Here is a 16,987-nt window from a genome sequence, read left to right as displayed (position 1 = left end):
ACTGTCGGTGACTCAAGCCTCGCTGCAGTCCATCCAGTCACAGCCCTGTCGGCTAGAGTTACACTGATTCATAAACCGTGGTGCAGCAATATGGTCTGGAACCATTCGGCATCCCCTAGTTCGTGGCAGCCTGACACACTGTCATGCTGCCTGGCTGACTATAAGAGCGAGAAAGCTATAAAGAAGTGAATTTCTTTCAGCAAGGTCTCACTCTTTCTACCTGCTCTAGGGGCCTTTGTCTCTCTTGTTGAGCGCAGCCTTGTCTGCTGCCTGCGTCCCGGTCAAGCTTGAATACAAAGGTTCTGTACTTTGTTCGGCTTTGGATCCGAGAATTGATCCGATTGTAATACACACTCACAGTTCAAGATTCGTTCCTATAAATCTCTCTCGAGGCCCTCTCAAGCATGCTTGGTTTCTGCAACGAGCCTTCAGCTGCGGCTCCTATACTCGCCACCATGAATTCGACCACTCCAATCTTCAATACCTCCGAAACCGCCATCCTGGAGGGGCTCATCCCCGGGTATGCGTTCATCTCGCGGCTCCTGTTATCATACCTCCACATCGACCTTTCGCTCTACATCCCATACATCTTCACGGCCATTAGTATCTACTTTGCCTCCGACCATGTGTCCCACCATGTTCAGGGCCTGTTCCGGAGCCATCTCATGGCCTCAACTGAGGTTCGCATCTACGACGACGTCTACATTTACCTCATGTTCTGGATTTCGCGCCACCGATGTATGCAGAGCACCAGGCACATCTATGCCAGCACCCAGCTCTCCGTTGATCGGTACTACTACGACTCGGACGACTCGGATGACGAATCCGAAGAGGAGATCGATGAGGAAGAGATCGCAAGGAGCAGTTTTGATGAGTACTGGAACAAGATGATCGCCCGGGACCGCACAAAGCGCTTACGCTTTACACCAGCTCATGGAGTCCATCGCTTCCGGTACAAGAACCGCCTGATCTTCCTCAATCGCGTGCGCGACCGGTCCACCAACTCCTTGTACATGCAGGACAATTCGGAACGCCTGATTATCTCGTGCTTTGGACGGGACACCACGCTCCTTAAGCAGCTGCTCGCGGAGGCGCAGGCGGCGTATGTTGCACGCGACGGTAACAGCACGGTCATCTATCGTGGTCAGAAGGCGAATGGCCGTACCGACTGGATCCGTTGCATGGCGCGTGCGCCGAGGGCACTTTCCACTGTCGTGCTGGACCAGACCCAGAAAGATGAGTTTGTCAATGACATCAAGGAATACCTGCATCCAAGGACTAGAAGATGGTACTCCAACCGCGGGATCCCGTATCGACGCGGCTATCTGCTTCACGGGCCTCCGGGGACCGGCAAGACGAGCTTGAGCTTCGCCGCTGCCGGGGTGTTGGGCGTGCCGCTGTATCTACTGAATCTGAGTTCCAGAAGTCTGGATGAGGATGATCTCATGGGCCTCTTTCACCGACTGCCTCGGCGATGTATTGTGCTCCTGGAGGATGTCGACTGCGCGGGTATGACGCAGAAACGCGGGCCTGACGACAAGGACAAGGACACCGACACCGACCACGCTGCCTCTGCCCGGAAGCCGCGAGACAAGGCTGAGGGCGGCCCTCCGGAGAAGCAGGGGATCTCGCTATCCGGTCTACTCAATGTCATTGATGGTGTGGCCGCCAGCGAGGGTCGCATTCTCATCATGACTACCAATCATCCCGAGAAGCTGGATGCCGCGCTGCTCCGTCCTGGACGCGTGGATATGAGCATCGGGTTTGGCTATGCGCAGAGCCACGATGTCGAGGAACTCTTTGCGTCTATCTATTCCATGCTGGAGGGTGATTTGCGTTCTGCAGATACGGGAGGTAGCCTTGAAAAGACCCGGCACTCCATGACCAACGGAATAAAGCCCGTGAATGGGAAGCAATCTCTTGTAATCACTCCGGGGGATATTTCGAACTTGGCACGACAGTTTGCAGCACAGGTTCCCTCTGGTGAGTTTACTGCTGCAGAGGTTCAGGGATATCTTCTGAACTACAAGAACAATCCTCAGGAGGCGATTGATTGGGTGGAGCAGTGGCTGAAGAACACGCGCGAGACACGCGAGATGCGTCTTGAAAAGTTGAACTCGAGCAAGTAAAGCATGTGAATGCATATGCTACAATGCTGTTGAGTCGACAAGATCAAGATATATGACATAGCCTAGTTGGTAGTATTACTCAGTAATGACAATAGATTCTATTATTCCATCGATGCTCAAATAAAGTGCGAAATGGTCGCGAGGCAGTCAGCCGAGGAGACTACTCCAGAAAGAGAAACCGAGAAACCCGAGAATCAACAAACAACTTTCCCCTCGACTTCCCCTCGACTGCCACTTCTCCTCGTAACTCAACTTCGCAAATTGTGTACAGTGTCACATCCGACTCTACCCACAGATCATTTCTCCTTATGCTACCCTAATCCACCGCCTGATAACTTTCCATTTGCCGATCCCGATCGAAAGCGGCCGCGATCGACACACGACTTGCGGATATTTCCCCGCAACCCCCCCCCCCCCCCCAAATTCCTGAAATGCGGGGGACGTATTACTGAGTCCTCAGTATCCATTCACCCGGGTACGCACATTGAGATTTCGGATTGGAAGAGCTTATCTCACACGACTCCATCGTCTGTCCATTCACCTGATGCGGCAAAACAACACGGGGTTTTCCCGTTCCATGGTCAACATAAGCCGATCGTCCACTCAAAGGAGGAAAAGCACACTCCGATATACCGGATGACCGTTTCCATAACTTCGAATACCATCCAGAAAAGCCAAAGCTGTTGGGCGGCGCTCAGGTGATAAGGCATGGCGATAAGGCAAGGGACACAACCCAGATCAAGGGTCTACCACCAGCATCGCGGGATCTGACGTCGACGATGCAGGAAAGAAGGTTGTCATGCAGCGTGAGTCAGCGGACTTGCGGTGTCCTTGAGGCTCTGGCTTGTCCAGAATGAACTCGAATGATATTGGTTGTTTGCTGGAAGGACGTAAGGTGAGCAAGCGACTGACTGCCCGAAATCTTGGCCGAGGAATGGTTTGAGGGTGGACGTTTGCCTCTTGACCAAGTCACTTTTTTTGCGCTGCCAAGTCTTTTGGACCATCATTCAGAGGTACCCGTCCACACTCCACAGGGCAACAGCATCTAGATGGGCGCATCTTGGCTGGCGGACCCGACGGTGTTAATTGCTGTTGGGCTTTGGAACCCGGCGGTGGTGGTGTACGAGTCAGGCACGAAATGCTGAAGCGGCGGCAGTGGCTGACTTTCCAAGCACTGCGCCTTGCGGCCTATCAGATACAAGACAAGGTATGCACGGCACTGTGAATCCAGTCCGGGCCAGCAATCATACTGGTTTCCTTTTGAACTTGCAAGATTGAAATTGTTGTCTCGATGCACCTCCAGTGTATTCAGCATACACACACACACACACACATATGTTGGAGTGGTATGATCAAATTCCGTCATACCCCTTGGTGGCTGTCCTTGAATTTTTACTCACCCCTCTCTTCCCTTCGATTTATGCTTTCTTATGGCTTTGCAAGAAGGTTCATACTTTGAGTCTAATTCATCAACTCCCCTCTAGTTGTGATCTAGTATCACGCTTGCGGGAATCATGGGGCTAAGTTAGCACTAACTAGGGTTACAAAGATGTGCTTCCTGTTTTCCTTCCTGTTTTCGGGAATTTCCATTCCCCAACATCCGTGCTTTGTTTCTGGTCCGCTCGCCCAGACTGACAAGTCGTTGATGAAACATCAATTGCTCACCCCAGTGGCCGACTGCAGGTCGTGCGCACCGTTTGCTGTCGGTTCGAAAGGGCAGCCTTGCGGCAGTTGCACGGCGATCCTCTCGACCTACCAGCCGCCAGTCCAGTCACAATCGATCGATCGATTTCTTGGTTAATCATGCTGCGCTACTCTGCTCAAGCTCGGTCACTAGACCTGTGGCCCGGTGAGGAGGAGGTCGCGGACTTTGTCCCCGCAGCGAGATAACTGTTGCTCCTAGACTGGGGCCATGTGTTGCATCCTGACCGAGACCAAGAAACCCAATCCTGCTTGGTTCTTGAGACGCCCGGTCAACTGATTGATGAATTAGCTCATTATAGCTCAGACCAGTATAGCCAACTAGAAGTCATCAATGCAATGGATGACCCGCCTCTTTACTGAGGAATTTCTGCTCGTCTCCGATATAAAACGGCCCTGTCCAGTCATTTCCGGTGGTGTGCATCGTCCTCCTGGTGACTGGCCTGCACTTGCATTTTTTTTATACTGACTGTGTTTATAATCAAACCCCAATGCGGCTTATTCAGGGCGGCCGTTGGCCTTCGGGGCTTCTGCTGGCAGCAACAGCGCCGGTACTGGGCTCTCCTATCGCGCCTCGATCCGCAGGCCCTTGGCTTGCCATTGATTCCGACTTCCCCGACCCCGGCTTTGTTCAAGGTGATGACGGGGCATGGTACGCGTTTGGCACCAACGGCAACGGCAGGACCGTCCAGGTGGCCACATCCCCTGACTTCGAGTCTTGGACTCTGCTGGATAAGGAGGCCATGCCCACCCTGGCTGGCTGGGAGACAGCCGTGGACCACTGGGCTCCAGATGTAGTACAGCGGGTATGGTCCAAGCGTTTCTTTGTTAGCAAGCCGAAGCTGTTTTCAGGGGGGGGAGGGCAGTAGATGATCAGCCAGGGCCCTTTTTACCTTCTACACTCTTTTGGCCATCGAGCTGACCAAGGAAACCTAATCAGAACGACGGCAAATTCGTCCTCTACTACTCAGGCGAAGCCAAAGACGACCTCCGCCACCATTGCGTCGGCGTCGCCGTCTCCGAAACCACCGACCCGACGGGGCCCTACATCCCCAACTCCACCCCGTTGTCCTGCCGACTGGACCAGGGCGGCTCCATCGACCCCTCGGGCTTCCTCGACCGCGACGGCAGCCGCTACGTGGTGTTCAAGGTGGACGGCAACAGCATCGGCAACGGCGGCGACTGCAACAACGGGATCGCGCCGCTCAAGCCCACGCCGATCCTGCTGCAGAAGGTCGCCGACGACGGGTTCACGCCCGTCGGCGACGCGGTGCAGATCCTCGACCGTGACGACAGCGACGGGCCCTTGGTCGAGGCCCCCAACCTGATCCTGCACGGCGACACGTACTTCCTGTTCTACTCGACGCACTGCTACACGGACCCCAAGTACGATGTGCGCTGGGCTACGAGCAAGTCGATCACGGGCCCGTACACCAAGTCCGGCCGGCAGCTGTTCGCCTCGGGCCAGTGGAGTCTGACGTCGCCGGGGGGTGGCACGGTGTGTGGGTGCGGGGATCGCATGCTGTTTCATGGGTTCTGTGGAGGGGGTAGGCGGTGTACGTATGCGGCGAGGTTGGAGATTCAAGGGGAGGATGTGGTTGTGTTGTAGGATGTGGATGTGGGCTTCTTGTGGGCGTGTTTGGAATTGTATAGTGTTTATACTGTGGATAGCGAATACACATAGCGGATTATATACTGTACTGGTACAGTCAGCGCAGCAGCAGTAGCAGTATAGGTCCATTCCTATTACTTGTAGAAGAGAGCGATCCCGGGGGTTCCCCCCGGACCCCCATCTTTCTTCCCAGTAGCAGTTGAGTATAAAATACACCATATACCAGGGAAAAGCCCAACCCAACACCTAGGTTCCAAATTCATAGCCTCATAAACTCATACCTTCATAACTCCCAAACACCAACAACGCCAACCACACCCAAACCACCATATACAGATATACAAAGTATACAAATCACCGTACCCGGGGGCCCCCCCCCGGACCCCTGTCTTTTCTTTTTTCTCATCAAGAAACCAAGCTACGAACCCCCCAAAACCCAATCCTCAAAAGCCACCACCCCCTCGCGGCCCTCCAACACAGGCACAAACCCCGACACCCGACTATACGCCCCCACCAACTCGCGCCAGTAACACGCCTCCGCCGCGGGCGTCAGATACCGATCGCGGAACGTCCGCACCGCCTCGTCGGCAATCCGCTCCGCCACCTCGGGATGATCGATCAACCACCGCATCTTCGCGTCCAAGTCCGCCCACCCCTCCTCCTCGACCACGACATAGTTCGCCTCCGGGTGCGGCGCCGCCACCAGCGCGGCATGGTGCGCCTCCCGCCACGACAGCGGGTGCGAGAGCACCACCGACCTGCAGTTGAGGAGGTACTTTCCACGCCCGGAGAAGCTGCGCCCCTCCGTGTGCGCTAGGAACATGTAGCCGCAGTGTTCGTGCATCGGGAGGAAGGCCTCCGGCATACCCTTACCTGAACCTGAACCTGAACCGGCGGACGCATCACCGGAAGCAGAATCCCAGTCCAGAGTATGCACGCTGGACCAGCTCTTCCCCTGCGCGGCTTTGAGGAGCGTCCCCCGCACGGCGGGGTTGGTGGCCGTGCTGCCGCGCCAGAGAAGCTGTTTGCGCTTCTGCGCGAAGGAGGGGAGGGTCGATTCGAGGGTGGCGATGCGCGCGCGCAGCGCGCCGTACGGCCCCACGCCCACCTCCGGCCACGACCAGTACCCGAAGTCGGGCATCAGCCAGGTGTGTCGGTGGTGCGGGAGTTTAGTGTACGACCAGATTGGCGGCCCGCCGGCGGTGGTGGGGGGCGGGAGGTAGAAGTCTTCGGTGGTGAGGATGAATTCGAGGGGTGGGAGGGGGTCCGGCGAGGCGGCGAGGGCGCGGTGCAGCGCGTGTAGCGTTGCTTTGGCGCGGCTGAAGGTGGCGGGTTGCGGGGTGTAGGTGATTATGTAGAGCTTTTTGTAAGGGGGTGGTGAGGTTAGGTTGGGTTGATATTTAGGTGTAGGGGGGGTGGGTTGACACAAGGAAAAGGGCAAAACCTACCTGTCCATCCGCAATCATCCCCCGCACCATCCCATCCGCCATCTCGATCTGATCCAACTCCTCATAGCGGATCGGGTTCTGCGCGCGCGTCGCCGTCGAGTTGTCGATCTCCACGAACAGCTTGGGGAACGCCGCGCGGCATTGCCGCGCTGTGAGCCCGTAGTTGTTGCCGTCGCGCGTCACCTCGAATTCCCACGCGGTGGTGGTGTTGCTGCTGCTCATAGAAAGTTCCGCGGGCGGCGGGGCACATCCCCCGGTCTGCAGAGATGTCTTCAGCGCATATTTGGCGACCGAGGTGGAGTACTGCGTGCCGAAGATAAGAAACGTCGTGATGATCAGCGAGAGGACGGCGGCGGTGGCGAGGAGGTGCGCTTTTGATATGGTGTACATCCTCGATTCTGGTCGTGGGCGAGGCGCATTCCTCTTGGAAAGCGTCCTCTGCAAGATCTCGCGCTGTGGTGTAAGGTTGATGCGCGATAGATGTCAGTTGAGTCGATGCGATAAGCTCAATGTTGATAGCGCAGATCCCCCATGATGCAATGGGGGTTGTCATGGCAACCTTTCATTTACTTGTGCTCATACTACGTTCGAGTATGCATCAAGTCTGCTCTCCACGCCAGATCTAGGCTTAATACCATAATCGACTTACTACGTATATAACCACTACCAGTACGTACTGCCAATTACACAACCCAAAACGAGGCCAGGAGGCGGTTGCTTCTATGTCGAAATAGTCTCAAGATGTATGTACATGGAGATCACAGGCGCCATCGGGGCAAAGGTATTCAGGGGTATCTCAAAATCAATCAGGAAGGGTTGTCACGAGTCTAACGAAAGATGAACACCAGGCCTGCCAATCACTCAAAATGAGAAAGAAAAAGAGACGCAATGCATTACAAAATTGGAGGGGTGGGGACAGCACGATCAAGAACCATTCGTCATCGCCCGCGCCCCAGCGTTGCTGAAGTAGCTTTCATCGATCTTCAAGATCCACTCCACCTTCTGAGCTTCCGTCCGGGCCGCGAACAGAAACGTGTTCTGCGACCCATACACCGCAAACACATGGCGGCCCCTCGACGCCCCACGGTCACCCGTCGCTCCTGGCCCGTCGAGAAGCCGTGCAAAATCAGGGGAATGATCGACTCGCGAGTTGCGCAGGTTGATGGCATTGATCTCGTCCCCGTCGGGGACGGAATGAACATGCAGGTAAGGTCGGCGAAGCTCAACAAACCGCCGCACCCAGTGGCTGTTGGTATCATCCGGGGTAAGTAGGTATCCAGACTTGAGTGAAGATGGATTCTTCGGGAGAGTCTGGATGGTGGCCACAAATCGCGGCTTCAGGGATGCCTCGTCGGAGGTGGAGCTCAAGTTCTCGTCGTCGCTGGACGAAGGCTGCCGGATCCGAGAAGAAAAAGCCGCCCCGCCTGCAGGAGGCTCGGTGTTGCTCCGAACAAGGATTGCTTCTATCGGATCGGTCCTCTTCGCCCAAAGATCGATGTATTTCTGGAGCAGTTTCGCATCGCGGTCCGCGCCTTGCTGGCTCCGAAGAGGGGTCGAGCGTCCACTGCGCATAGGCGACGCCACCAAGCTGTTGGCACTGAGAGCTCCTTTCGCAGCATACAACTCGGCGATGCGTCGCCGCCGTTTGCGCGCAGCAACATAGTCCCGCACGAGCGACACCTTGCGTGGGGACCACGTAGTCAGATACTCCTCGCCTTTGACGTAATCATTCTGCGTGTTCATGCGCCACAGGTCTGCCGCCCGCTTGGCAGACACCGGCCGAACCACCAAGGAAAACATGCAAACAGTCGAGTGCACAATACGCGTGGAGTTGAAGAATTGCTTGAACATGGATTGCGGCCGGACATAGGTTCGACCCTGGATCTGGAGAGTCAAGTCAATCTCGAAGGGCACTGGGTCCTGCAAGCGTGAAGATATCAGGTCCCACCTCAGGGTCACCTGGACGCGGTACTTATCCGCAGTGACCCGATCAAGAAGCAGAGACCCGTGCAAACTGGAGTCCCATTGGCCTATGATGGTGATATTAGAAGTTCCGTCTGCATTCTCTTTCACACCAGGCTCTTGAATGAATTTCAGTGGAACGTCGGGGGTTTGCAGGTCTTGATCCGGGATTTTGCCCCAAGGGTCCAGCAGTCGCACGGACCCCACGCGAATGTTGGTCAGGTCATCCCAAGGTAGACTCTCGGTGGAGCTATAGGTCAAGTTCGCCATGATACGACGCTGCAACCCTTGGTGTAGTTGGTATGTGCCTGCATCAAGGCTATTGCTTTGCACAACCTCAACCGGAAGGTATTCACCGGATTCCGCCAACTCGAGGATCTGCACCCTTGCAAAAACGTCGTGTCTCTCTTCGGAATAGAACTCTGTTTCGGCAATCCGTGGAGTTTTCCGTTTCTTGGGCGCCGGCTCGGCTGAGTCACGCATGTCGTCCCAGCTGAGAAGTTTATCGAGGTGCATCTGGGTCACACGTGCATAGACGCAGATTTTCAGAGCGGCGCTGCGGGGGCTGAACAATGGCAAGCTCATGCTGTGGACGCTCTCAAATCGCACTGGGGCTTCTTCGAATCCACTGATCATCTGCGTCGTAGTGGCACCGCCCTCCTCGGAGATCCCAGGCACGACGAGCTGAGCATGCACCTCCGACCCTTCCCATTCGGCAAACCCAACCATATCCCGCATGACCACGTTGAACTTCAACGTAGACGACGGGGCCTGGGCCGAGGAGGGTTCCAGAGACAGTCGGATAATGCCGATGACGTTCTGCGTATAAGGTGAGAAAACTTCGACGGAGAAATCCTGGACTCGAGTTTCGAAGACAGCAGTGAGCGGAATGTCGGCGTCACCCACAAGCGAGTACTGAGGCGAGCAGGGTTCGGAGAAGGGATTCTCTAACTTGAAATGCTGGATGTAGTCAGGACGGTCGATGTACTGGTGTAGCTGACGCATAGCCTGGACGCGACGCTGGAGCTTCTCGATGGACCAGAGATGGATCACACATTGCTTGAAGTCGATGACGCGGATAGCTACGCATGGCTTCCTAGCGTCATCCAAGACAACGTCCTCGTCTCCGGAGATACCGTTCAGTACGAGGTCATAAGACGAGGCCATGTTGTGTCCATGATCGATGATTGCAAACTGGAATACAACGTTCTTATCCATGATCTGACTCATGACCTGGGCTTCCTTTAGCAGCGACGCGTATTGCAGCACCTTCTCGGCCATGCGAACGTAGCTCTGCTGCGACCAGTGGCAATAAACTGAACGTGCGACCTCGAGTTCCCGGGCGTCGAGTTTGGCAAAGCCATTCTCATAGACTTTGGGTACCGGTTGGCCTAGATCCTTCATGTGAGACTCAAATGCTTCCTTTTGCTTCCTGAGTTGTTCCTCAAATTCCTCTTTCGCTGTCCGTAGGGCTTCCTCCATCCGGGTCTTTTCAGAGCGGAGGTCTTCAACGTCTTGACTGGATGACGTCTCAGCATTTCTCAGTTTGTCTTGGTATTCTTCTTTCTGCCGATCCAGCTGCCGCTGCATATCCTCGCGCACAGATTGCAGAGTCGCATCGGCTCCACTCTGTGCCTCATCGTCATCGTTGGGACGAGGAGTCCCGGGCATCGTGATGGCAGTATCCAACGAGAAGTTGTCGATAGTACCGTTTGACATGTACTTGTCTCGTACGGGAAAAGAACTCAACGAGTCAGAGTCCTCCTCATTCTCCGCCAGGCCCCGGCGTGTAGCCCTGACCTTCTGCACATCCTCAAACAAGGCGTCCAGCTCATCATCAGGCATATGCGAGATGTGATCGGGCCCCAGTACAGCGCTGACGGCTTCACGGCGAGCATAGAACCAATCGGATTCCCTGCTGGGCTGCGACGGCATCGGTGAATCGGCCCTACTCGAGTCGCCATCAATTTCCGACCCGGTTTTGCTCACATTGCGGTCATGGGTTTTGTTTGGCGCGGGTGAGCCAAGCTGGCTTGTGGTGACCGTATGACGCAGCAAACTTTGCTCGACTCGTTCGGCACGGGCCTCTTGCGGATGGTTGAAGCGGAAGATGTGGAAGTCACCCAGAATAATCCGAAACCCACTTTTCAGGCGCTTGGGTTGATCGATGCGCAATCCGTTCACCATAACGGCGGCGCCTTCGGTGGGGATGATGGTGACAATGTTGTCCACGTTCTCAAATTTACAGTGATCGGCCATGATCTTGGATCCGTTCAGTCTGATCTCCACATGGCTGCCCTGATCCATATTGCCAACCATGGTGGTTCCTGGTTTGATGTTGTACACAAGGCACTCTGCGAGTAATGGATCGTCACTGAGATTGACCAAATGAGGCATCTTCTTTGGTGTACTGAGGCCAATGAAGCCCTTCTCAATACTGATTCCAAGCTCCTCCAAGGCTGTTTCGCGCTCCTTGTGGATCTGCTCGGTCTTGGCCATTTTCTCCTCCCACGTCTGGTTCAAGTCCTTATAAAGCTTCTCACTCTGGTTCAATTGCTCCACGATCTCCGCCTTGCTGACTTTGGTGACTGAGCCATCCGCCTGATGAATCGAAACCATCTGCTTCTCCAGAGGCGTGTCTGGGGGATAAGATTCCTCGGGTGGGATGCCGTCAGCGGCAGCGGGGTTGCCAGCAGCTGCGCCGGCCATTGCTGCTACACCACCACCAAGCTTCGCTCTCAGCTGCGCTAATTCTTCCTTCAATTCTCTGATCATCCGTGCATTGGGGTCCTCGTTCACCACTGCGTGGTTCTTGATTCGCTTGGCCGAGTCTGCATACCGTAAAGTACTCAGAGTCTCATCGAAGTTGATATCGGCAGGTGAGATCGCAGCAATCATCGCCGTCATGGAGTTACCTCCTAAAGAGTCCTTGAGCAGCCATGTGAGGATAGAATCACGATACGGAACCATTGAAGCATTCTTCTTCTTTCCAGAAGCCACATCCGCCAGGGCAGCAATGACCCGACCGAGGGTGGACAGCGATCGATTGATTTCAGCACCTTCCTTCAACCGCGCGCCGGTGGCTCCCGTCGAATTTGCTCTTTCCGAACCCGCGAGATCGACCAGACTGATTCGGGAAACCTTCTCGGTGTCCATCGAGGTTTCGGCATCATGGCGCTTTTGCGTAAGGGTCAAGGTGAACACGGCGTGCGATCGACTGGACGTTTCGTTCATGTTTGTCGCCGCCACCGTTCGGGCCTTATTACCCTCGTCCATCAAATTGTCGATTTCATCGAAGGAGCGCACGACCAGTTTGGCCAGGTCCTCCACGTATGGACCTGTGGACGGGTGCTCGCGGACCTTGAGATTCCCTTTGTTCGAGGGATTGAGCAGATCGCGGACTCGCTCGTTGTAGATTTCGAGATAGGAGACTTCGACGGTACAGCTAAGGTTTTTGTCTTGTTGGATGGCAGAGATGCGCTCGAACATGGACTGGCAGATCCGAGGAATGACACCATACTCCTTGCCATAACCCATCATCGAGTACGATTTTCCGGAACCCGTCTGACCGTAGGCGAAGATGCAGTTGTTGTAGCCCTGGAAGGCATTGTCCAAAAGGGGCACACCCAAGTCACCGAAGAGGTTGTCCTGGCTTGCGTAGTTCGGGGCATTCTTGTCGAAAGACCAGTACGACCTGTCGAAGGCGAACGCTTTCGGCCCTTCCACGGCACCTTTCCCCCCGGCCTTGCGTAGTTTGTCGTCGGCACCAGGAGGCGGGATGAGAACCGTTTGGTTCCCTTTCATCTGAATAATACATTTTGCATTTCGGTCGAGCTCTAGATGACGGGAGAGAAAGATGGGCCAGTCAGTCGAAGGGTCCAGGAGTATGTGCGAGTCCACTCCGTCGCATTCGCCCTTGCTGTTTTTCTTTTCTGCTCACTCACCTCTGCTGTTGAACGGCCGTACTCGGACCACCACCTTGATATTACCCATCTTGGCCTAACTCCCACCGACGGGGGATTCTTTCGGGGATTTCGTTCCGCTTCTTGTCGTTATCGATACACGGGGGGGGTGACAGGGGTTATTGTTGAACAGTACAAAGCGGGAAACACAAAAGTCGCGAACGCTACAAGGAGCGCCGCCCTATGATGTTTCGCAAGCTGGTGTGTTTTTTTGGCCCGGGTCCGCGGGTGATTGCTTCTAAGCTCGGGATTCGGGGTATGGAAAGGAGTCACTGGAAGATTGACAGACAAGGCCGGATGTCAACAAAGACGTCATGTATTGTTGCGGGCGAATCGTTTGGCGCGTCTTAGGGGTAGTAGGATCGCAGTAAACATGGACGGTTCAGCGGAAGAGGAGTCGACTGCAGTGCGACAAGCAGACCGGAGCGAAGAGGAGGGATTCACCGAGCAGCGATAGTCTCGAAGGTTCGAACAGGGAGGAGGGGAGAGGTGGAAGTGTTATTGCATTGATTTGTCGGATCGAGGTCCGAGGGCTGGTAGACTGGACTGGACTCGACTGGCAAAAACGTTCTTGGGTTCTTCTTCACCTTTCAGTTCGTTGCCCCCCAAGCACAAGCACAAGCAGCAGCAGCAGCAGTAGCAGCAGTCACTTAGCAGCAGCACGGGACGGGGAAAAGCCACACTATGAGACGGGGCGGGTTTCGAGGGCGATCACGTAAGCGTCCCTGTGACACCTTCGACCAATCATATCTCGATCTGGTCTCCCTGGGAGCTTAGTCATTTATCCCTGGGCTTGCTAGCAGTCACTAAAAGTTGGTACACTTACTGAGTGGTGAGTATTCCATCTTCACCCATGCATTCATCTGCAGGCACACATTCTTGAATGTGTCCTCTCGACATCATGATTTGCTTTCTCCAACATAAGGTGTCTGATAGATCTGGTGCTTCCAGGATCATTGCGTTGTAATAGGCTCATGGTGGACTACCCTCTGCTGCAGTTCCACCGGTTCCAGAGATTATCCGCTCTCCACTGCAGGGCTTAGACTCGGCTTGAACTAGATAATTGATAATGAATTGGAGGAATGAAATGAAGGTACAGTGATTTCTTCCCTTATCAGCATGAATAGTAAGATCAGAGAAAAAAAGTCATGGGCTATGCTCAGCTACAAGTTGTAGCCACAATTCCTCTCACGGGTGCTCTACGTACGTCATTTGCTCTCACGTTTGTTAACGGTGGTTGTCTGCCCAACCCTTCATAAGCCCTCGGAGTATCTTTTCCAAACAAGCCCCTCCTGACCCATGCGGCCTGGTCACCACACCAGTCTTCGCCAAAGGGAGGGCGACTGCGGGGTCAGGCTGTCTCTTTATTTGTAGCTGAGAGAATGATCTCTTAAGTAGCCATCTAATCCTTTCTACCTCACCCCGCCTTGTCGCCGCAATCAGGCAGACTTGGATATGCAATAACAACTATGGCTTATAGACTTCCCGCCCAAGAGAACTGGGTCAGTCGGACTGTTGACTGTCTGGGTCCGCAGGGACAATCAGTTGTGCTTCTGGCTTTGTTCTTCGTTGGCCGTAGGTCAGATACGCGTAAGACTAGTAAGACTCCAAGATGGGTATAAATCACGATTATCGCTGTCACCTCCGAGGCTCGGAGCGACAATCAGGGAAGATTTCCTCTTCGTTTTGACCTGAACGTCTTGAGCACACATAGGTCTTACAGGTGGAGTCCCGACCATGATGCATCAGTTTATCGCATAGCCTAAGAACGAGTACAGCGCGTACCTCCTCTGATGCCAGTGATCCAGGCGGACTTGATTCAGGCGCTGGTGATGCGAGGTATATGAGAAAGGTACTATTACCATCAGCCTCTCTGATTGCTTTCGATTTGTAAACTAGGTTTGCACGAATGCTGCATGTACAGCTGGCAGGATGCGGTTGATCGGTTTGTTAAACCTGTAAGAGAGGGACAGGTAGCCGACGGTAAGGTACCAGAATCGTTGGCCTCTACCAAGTCTGGTGAAGGCATATCGCTATCCAATAAGCACCATTCCTCTCCTCAAAGCAACGTAGCAGTCACTTATGTAAACATGCATTGGTGAATCGCGGCCCCGTACTGAATGTCACCCTGCGGAGTCTACTCATACTAAGCAGCTGGGATATAACACAGGAATGACATTTTCCTTAAGAAGAGGTACTTTCTTCTACGAAGGGTACCATATTGGGACATCCTACTAGTGATTCTGCCTTGGACAAAATGCATCGCATCACTGATGCTGTGGTGAATCGTTGCGGAAAGAGTCATCAGTACCATTCTTTGGACCAGACTCAAAGGTACCAGGGCCTGTACTCCGCTCCTGGACGCTATGTGTCATCAAGCCTGATGTGTCGGCCCCTCTATGAAAGAGTTAATCCCCGTTCTTCATCCATCATGCATCTCGTCAAAGGCACTGGGGCAAAGGTGAGCAACCCCACAGGAGGAACTCTCTACCTGAAGAGAAGAAGGTTTGCCGGCACAACTCAGAGTTCAGTGCATATCACACAGAAGTCTCTGGAAGCGAGCACAACCTCACAAAGCTGGAACTCTCCTCGATGGTGATCATCAAGGTGGTATCACTGCTCATGTGAGCGCTCTGTGAACCTCTGTATCTTACCGAATTGTAGTCCAGCGGGGAGGATGACTCGAATCATCAAAAACCCGGTATCTGGAGTGTAGCATAACACAGCCTAGCGAACCGAATCGAGGCGGGACAGATCTGGCAGGCAATGCCTAGTCCATGGCCCGGGTGGCCAATGGACCGGCCCATGGAAGCGTCATATCTTAGCAACCCATCCTGTCATTGCACACAGCAGCATGCAATCGTTCCATTTGGTGTTTATGGCTGGACGCCCATTCTTTCGCTCCCCCTTGCAAAGGTCAGTAGCTGGCTATTGTTCAACCTGACTCCTCAATTGTGCGATGCAATACTTCGGTCTGATGATGATCATGTGTAAGGGGCTTTCGCTCAATGAGCCTTTTGAGATGGAAGGGTTGCGCTTGTGAAGCGTACACTGCATCAATCAGCATAACCGCTTGACGAGTGGGAATTTGTGCTATGTGTTCGTAAGTTGTTCCTCAACTCTCCGGGAGGAGCCATTCTACTACCTACAATGGCAAGATTTACCAATATGGCAGTCAGCCCCGGAGCAGTGTATTGAGTGAAGTAGCGCTGAATGTAGACTCGGGTGACAAGGTTCATTGCACTTGTAGACGTTATGAGGATCGCTGTACAAATGGTATAAACCACCTGGGTCGGCGGAATCTTCGCTCCTTGCCTCCGCGCTGCAGTTCTTCGATGGCCTTTCAGGTGATTGTGCGCGGATTGGCTTGTGTAGCACAATGGGCCATAGAGCCGTCACAAGAATCCCATGGTGTCGAACTGAAATAGTGTTCTAGAAAGATTATGATCAGGTTGCTGGTTCGCGTACACATCCTCCCCTATGTAGAATCAAGCTGAGCACATGCTCGTGATCCACGGATGGCTCCATATATTATGACATCCTCGATCTTGACGAAATCTTTTGTGTTTCAGAAATGAAGACTACCTTAATCCCTGTGATCGGACTCGATTGATTGTACTGTCAAGGGTATACAATCTTTCGGCGTGGCCCCATCTCGTGTCTTTCCGATTGCGTGTATGACAGCAAGGTATCTCATAGGGCGCAGTCGATCCGATAGAATGGCCGGACAAAAGGTAAAGTTTCGATCGGTCGGTCACGCTGTTCTTCCACTGCGAGACTCAAGTCAGGCCAGCAGCTTCCGCCACCCGACAGTTTAACGAGAACACCCATTGACACGGAAACACGGCAGTTTCAAAACACGATGTTGGCGGAAAGTCAAATAGAAAGGCTCTCCGCCACGTGAGGGAGCAGCCGATGGCATAATTTGCGCGCTATAGGGCTTTAGAACCTACAGGCGCACTGCCATGGGCTGCATCAGAGGATCTTGGCGGGTGATGAATAGGTTGAACTCACAAATATACGTTTCTTGTCATCTCGAAAACAGTAGAACTAGTCGGCATTGCTTGCTGGGGAGGTCGGCTAAATTCAAACCAGTGAGCGCGTTCTTGCTATGAGCAGTAGGTCAATGGTTAGATCTATCTATAGGCAGCACAGCTGGCCAAGTATGGGTAG

The 16,987-nt window shown here is 54.0% G+C and overlaps 4 protein-coding genes across 4 annotated transcripts; 2 read left to right on the top strand and 2 right to left on the bottom strand.

Annotated features, from left to right (window-relative positions):
* The first annotated feature begins 1 nt into the window (after position 1).
* On the top strand, positions 2 to 2,238 carry BO72DRAFT_446387 (BCS1 and AAA domain-containing protein). The gene has a single exon (XM_040944285.1). The coding sequence runs from the start codon at positions 405 to 407 to the stop codon at positions 2,127 to 2,129; it is 1,725 nt and encodes a 574-aa protein (XP_040803105.1). The 5' UTR covers positions 2 to 404; the 3' UTR covers positions 2,130 to 2,238.
* Positions 2,239 to 4,321: 2,083 nt separating this feature from the next.
* Positions 4,322 to 5,439, top strand: BO72DRAFT_494450 (glycoside hydrolase family 43 protein; the record flags this gene model as incomplete). Its single annotated transcript, XM_040948470.1, has 2 exons — positions 4,322 to 4,636; positions 4,771 to 5,439. The coding sequence occupies 2 exons, from the start codon at positions 4,322 to 4,324 to the stop codon at positions 5,437 to 5,439; spliced, it is 984 nt and encodes a 327-aa protein (XP_040803104.1).
* Positions 5,440 to 5,665: 226 nt separating this feature from the next.
* BO72DRAFT_425313 (DUF821 domain protein) lies at positions 5,666 to 7,366 on the bottom strand. Its single transcript, XM_040942903.1, has 2 exons — positions 6,891 to 7,366; positions 5,666 to 6,802 (listed from the first exon to the last, which is right to left on the bottom strand). Exons 1-2 carry the CDS (start codon positions 7,278 to 7,280, stop codon positions 5,861 to 5,863), a joined length of 1,332 nt encoding a protein of 443 aa, XP_040803103.1. The 5' UTR covers positions 7,281 to 7,366; the 3' UTR covers positions 5,666 to 5,860.
* A 406-nt stretch (positions 7,367 to 7,772) lies between these two features.
* Positions 7,773 to 13,154, bottom strand: BO72DRAFT_51722 (kinesin-3 motor protein uncA). Its single transcript, XM_040949622.1, has 2 exons — positions 12,797 to 13,154; positions 7,773 to 12,688 (listed from the first exon to the last, which is right to left on the bottom strand). Exons 1-2 carry the CDS (start codon positions 12,843 to 12,845, stop codon positions 7,815 to 7,817), a joined length of 4,923 nt encoding a protein of 1,640 aa, XP_040803102.1. The 5' UTR covers positions 12,846 to 13,154; the 3' UTR covers positions 7,773 to 7,814.
* Positions 13,155 to 16,987: the final 3,833 nt, after the last annotated feature.

The sequence above is a fragment of the Aspergillus fijiensis genome, assembly GCF_003184825.1.
Source record: "Aspergillus fijiensis CBS 313.89 unplaced genomic scaffold BO72scaffold_14, whole genome shotgun sequence".
Classification (NCBI taxonomy): domain Eukaryota; kingdom Fungi; phylum Ascomycota; class Eurotiomycetes; order Eurotiales; family Aspergillaceae; genus Aspergillus; species Aspergillus fijiensis.
Note: the sequence above shows the minus strand (reverse complement) of the source record. Positions and strands in the feature narration are given on the sequence as shown.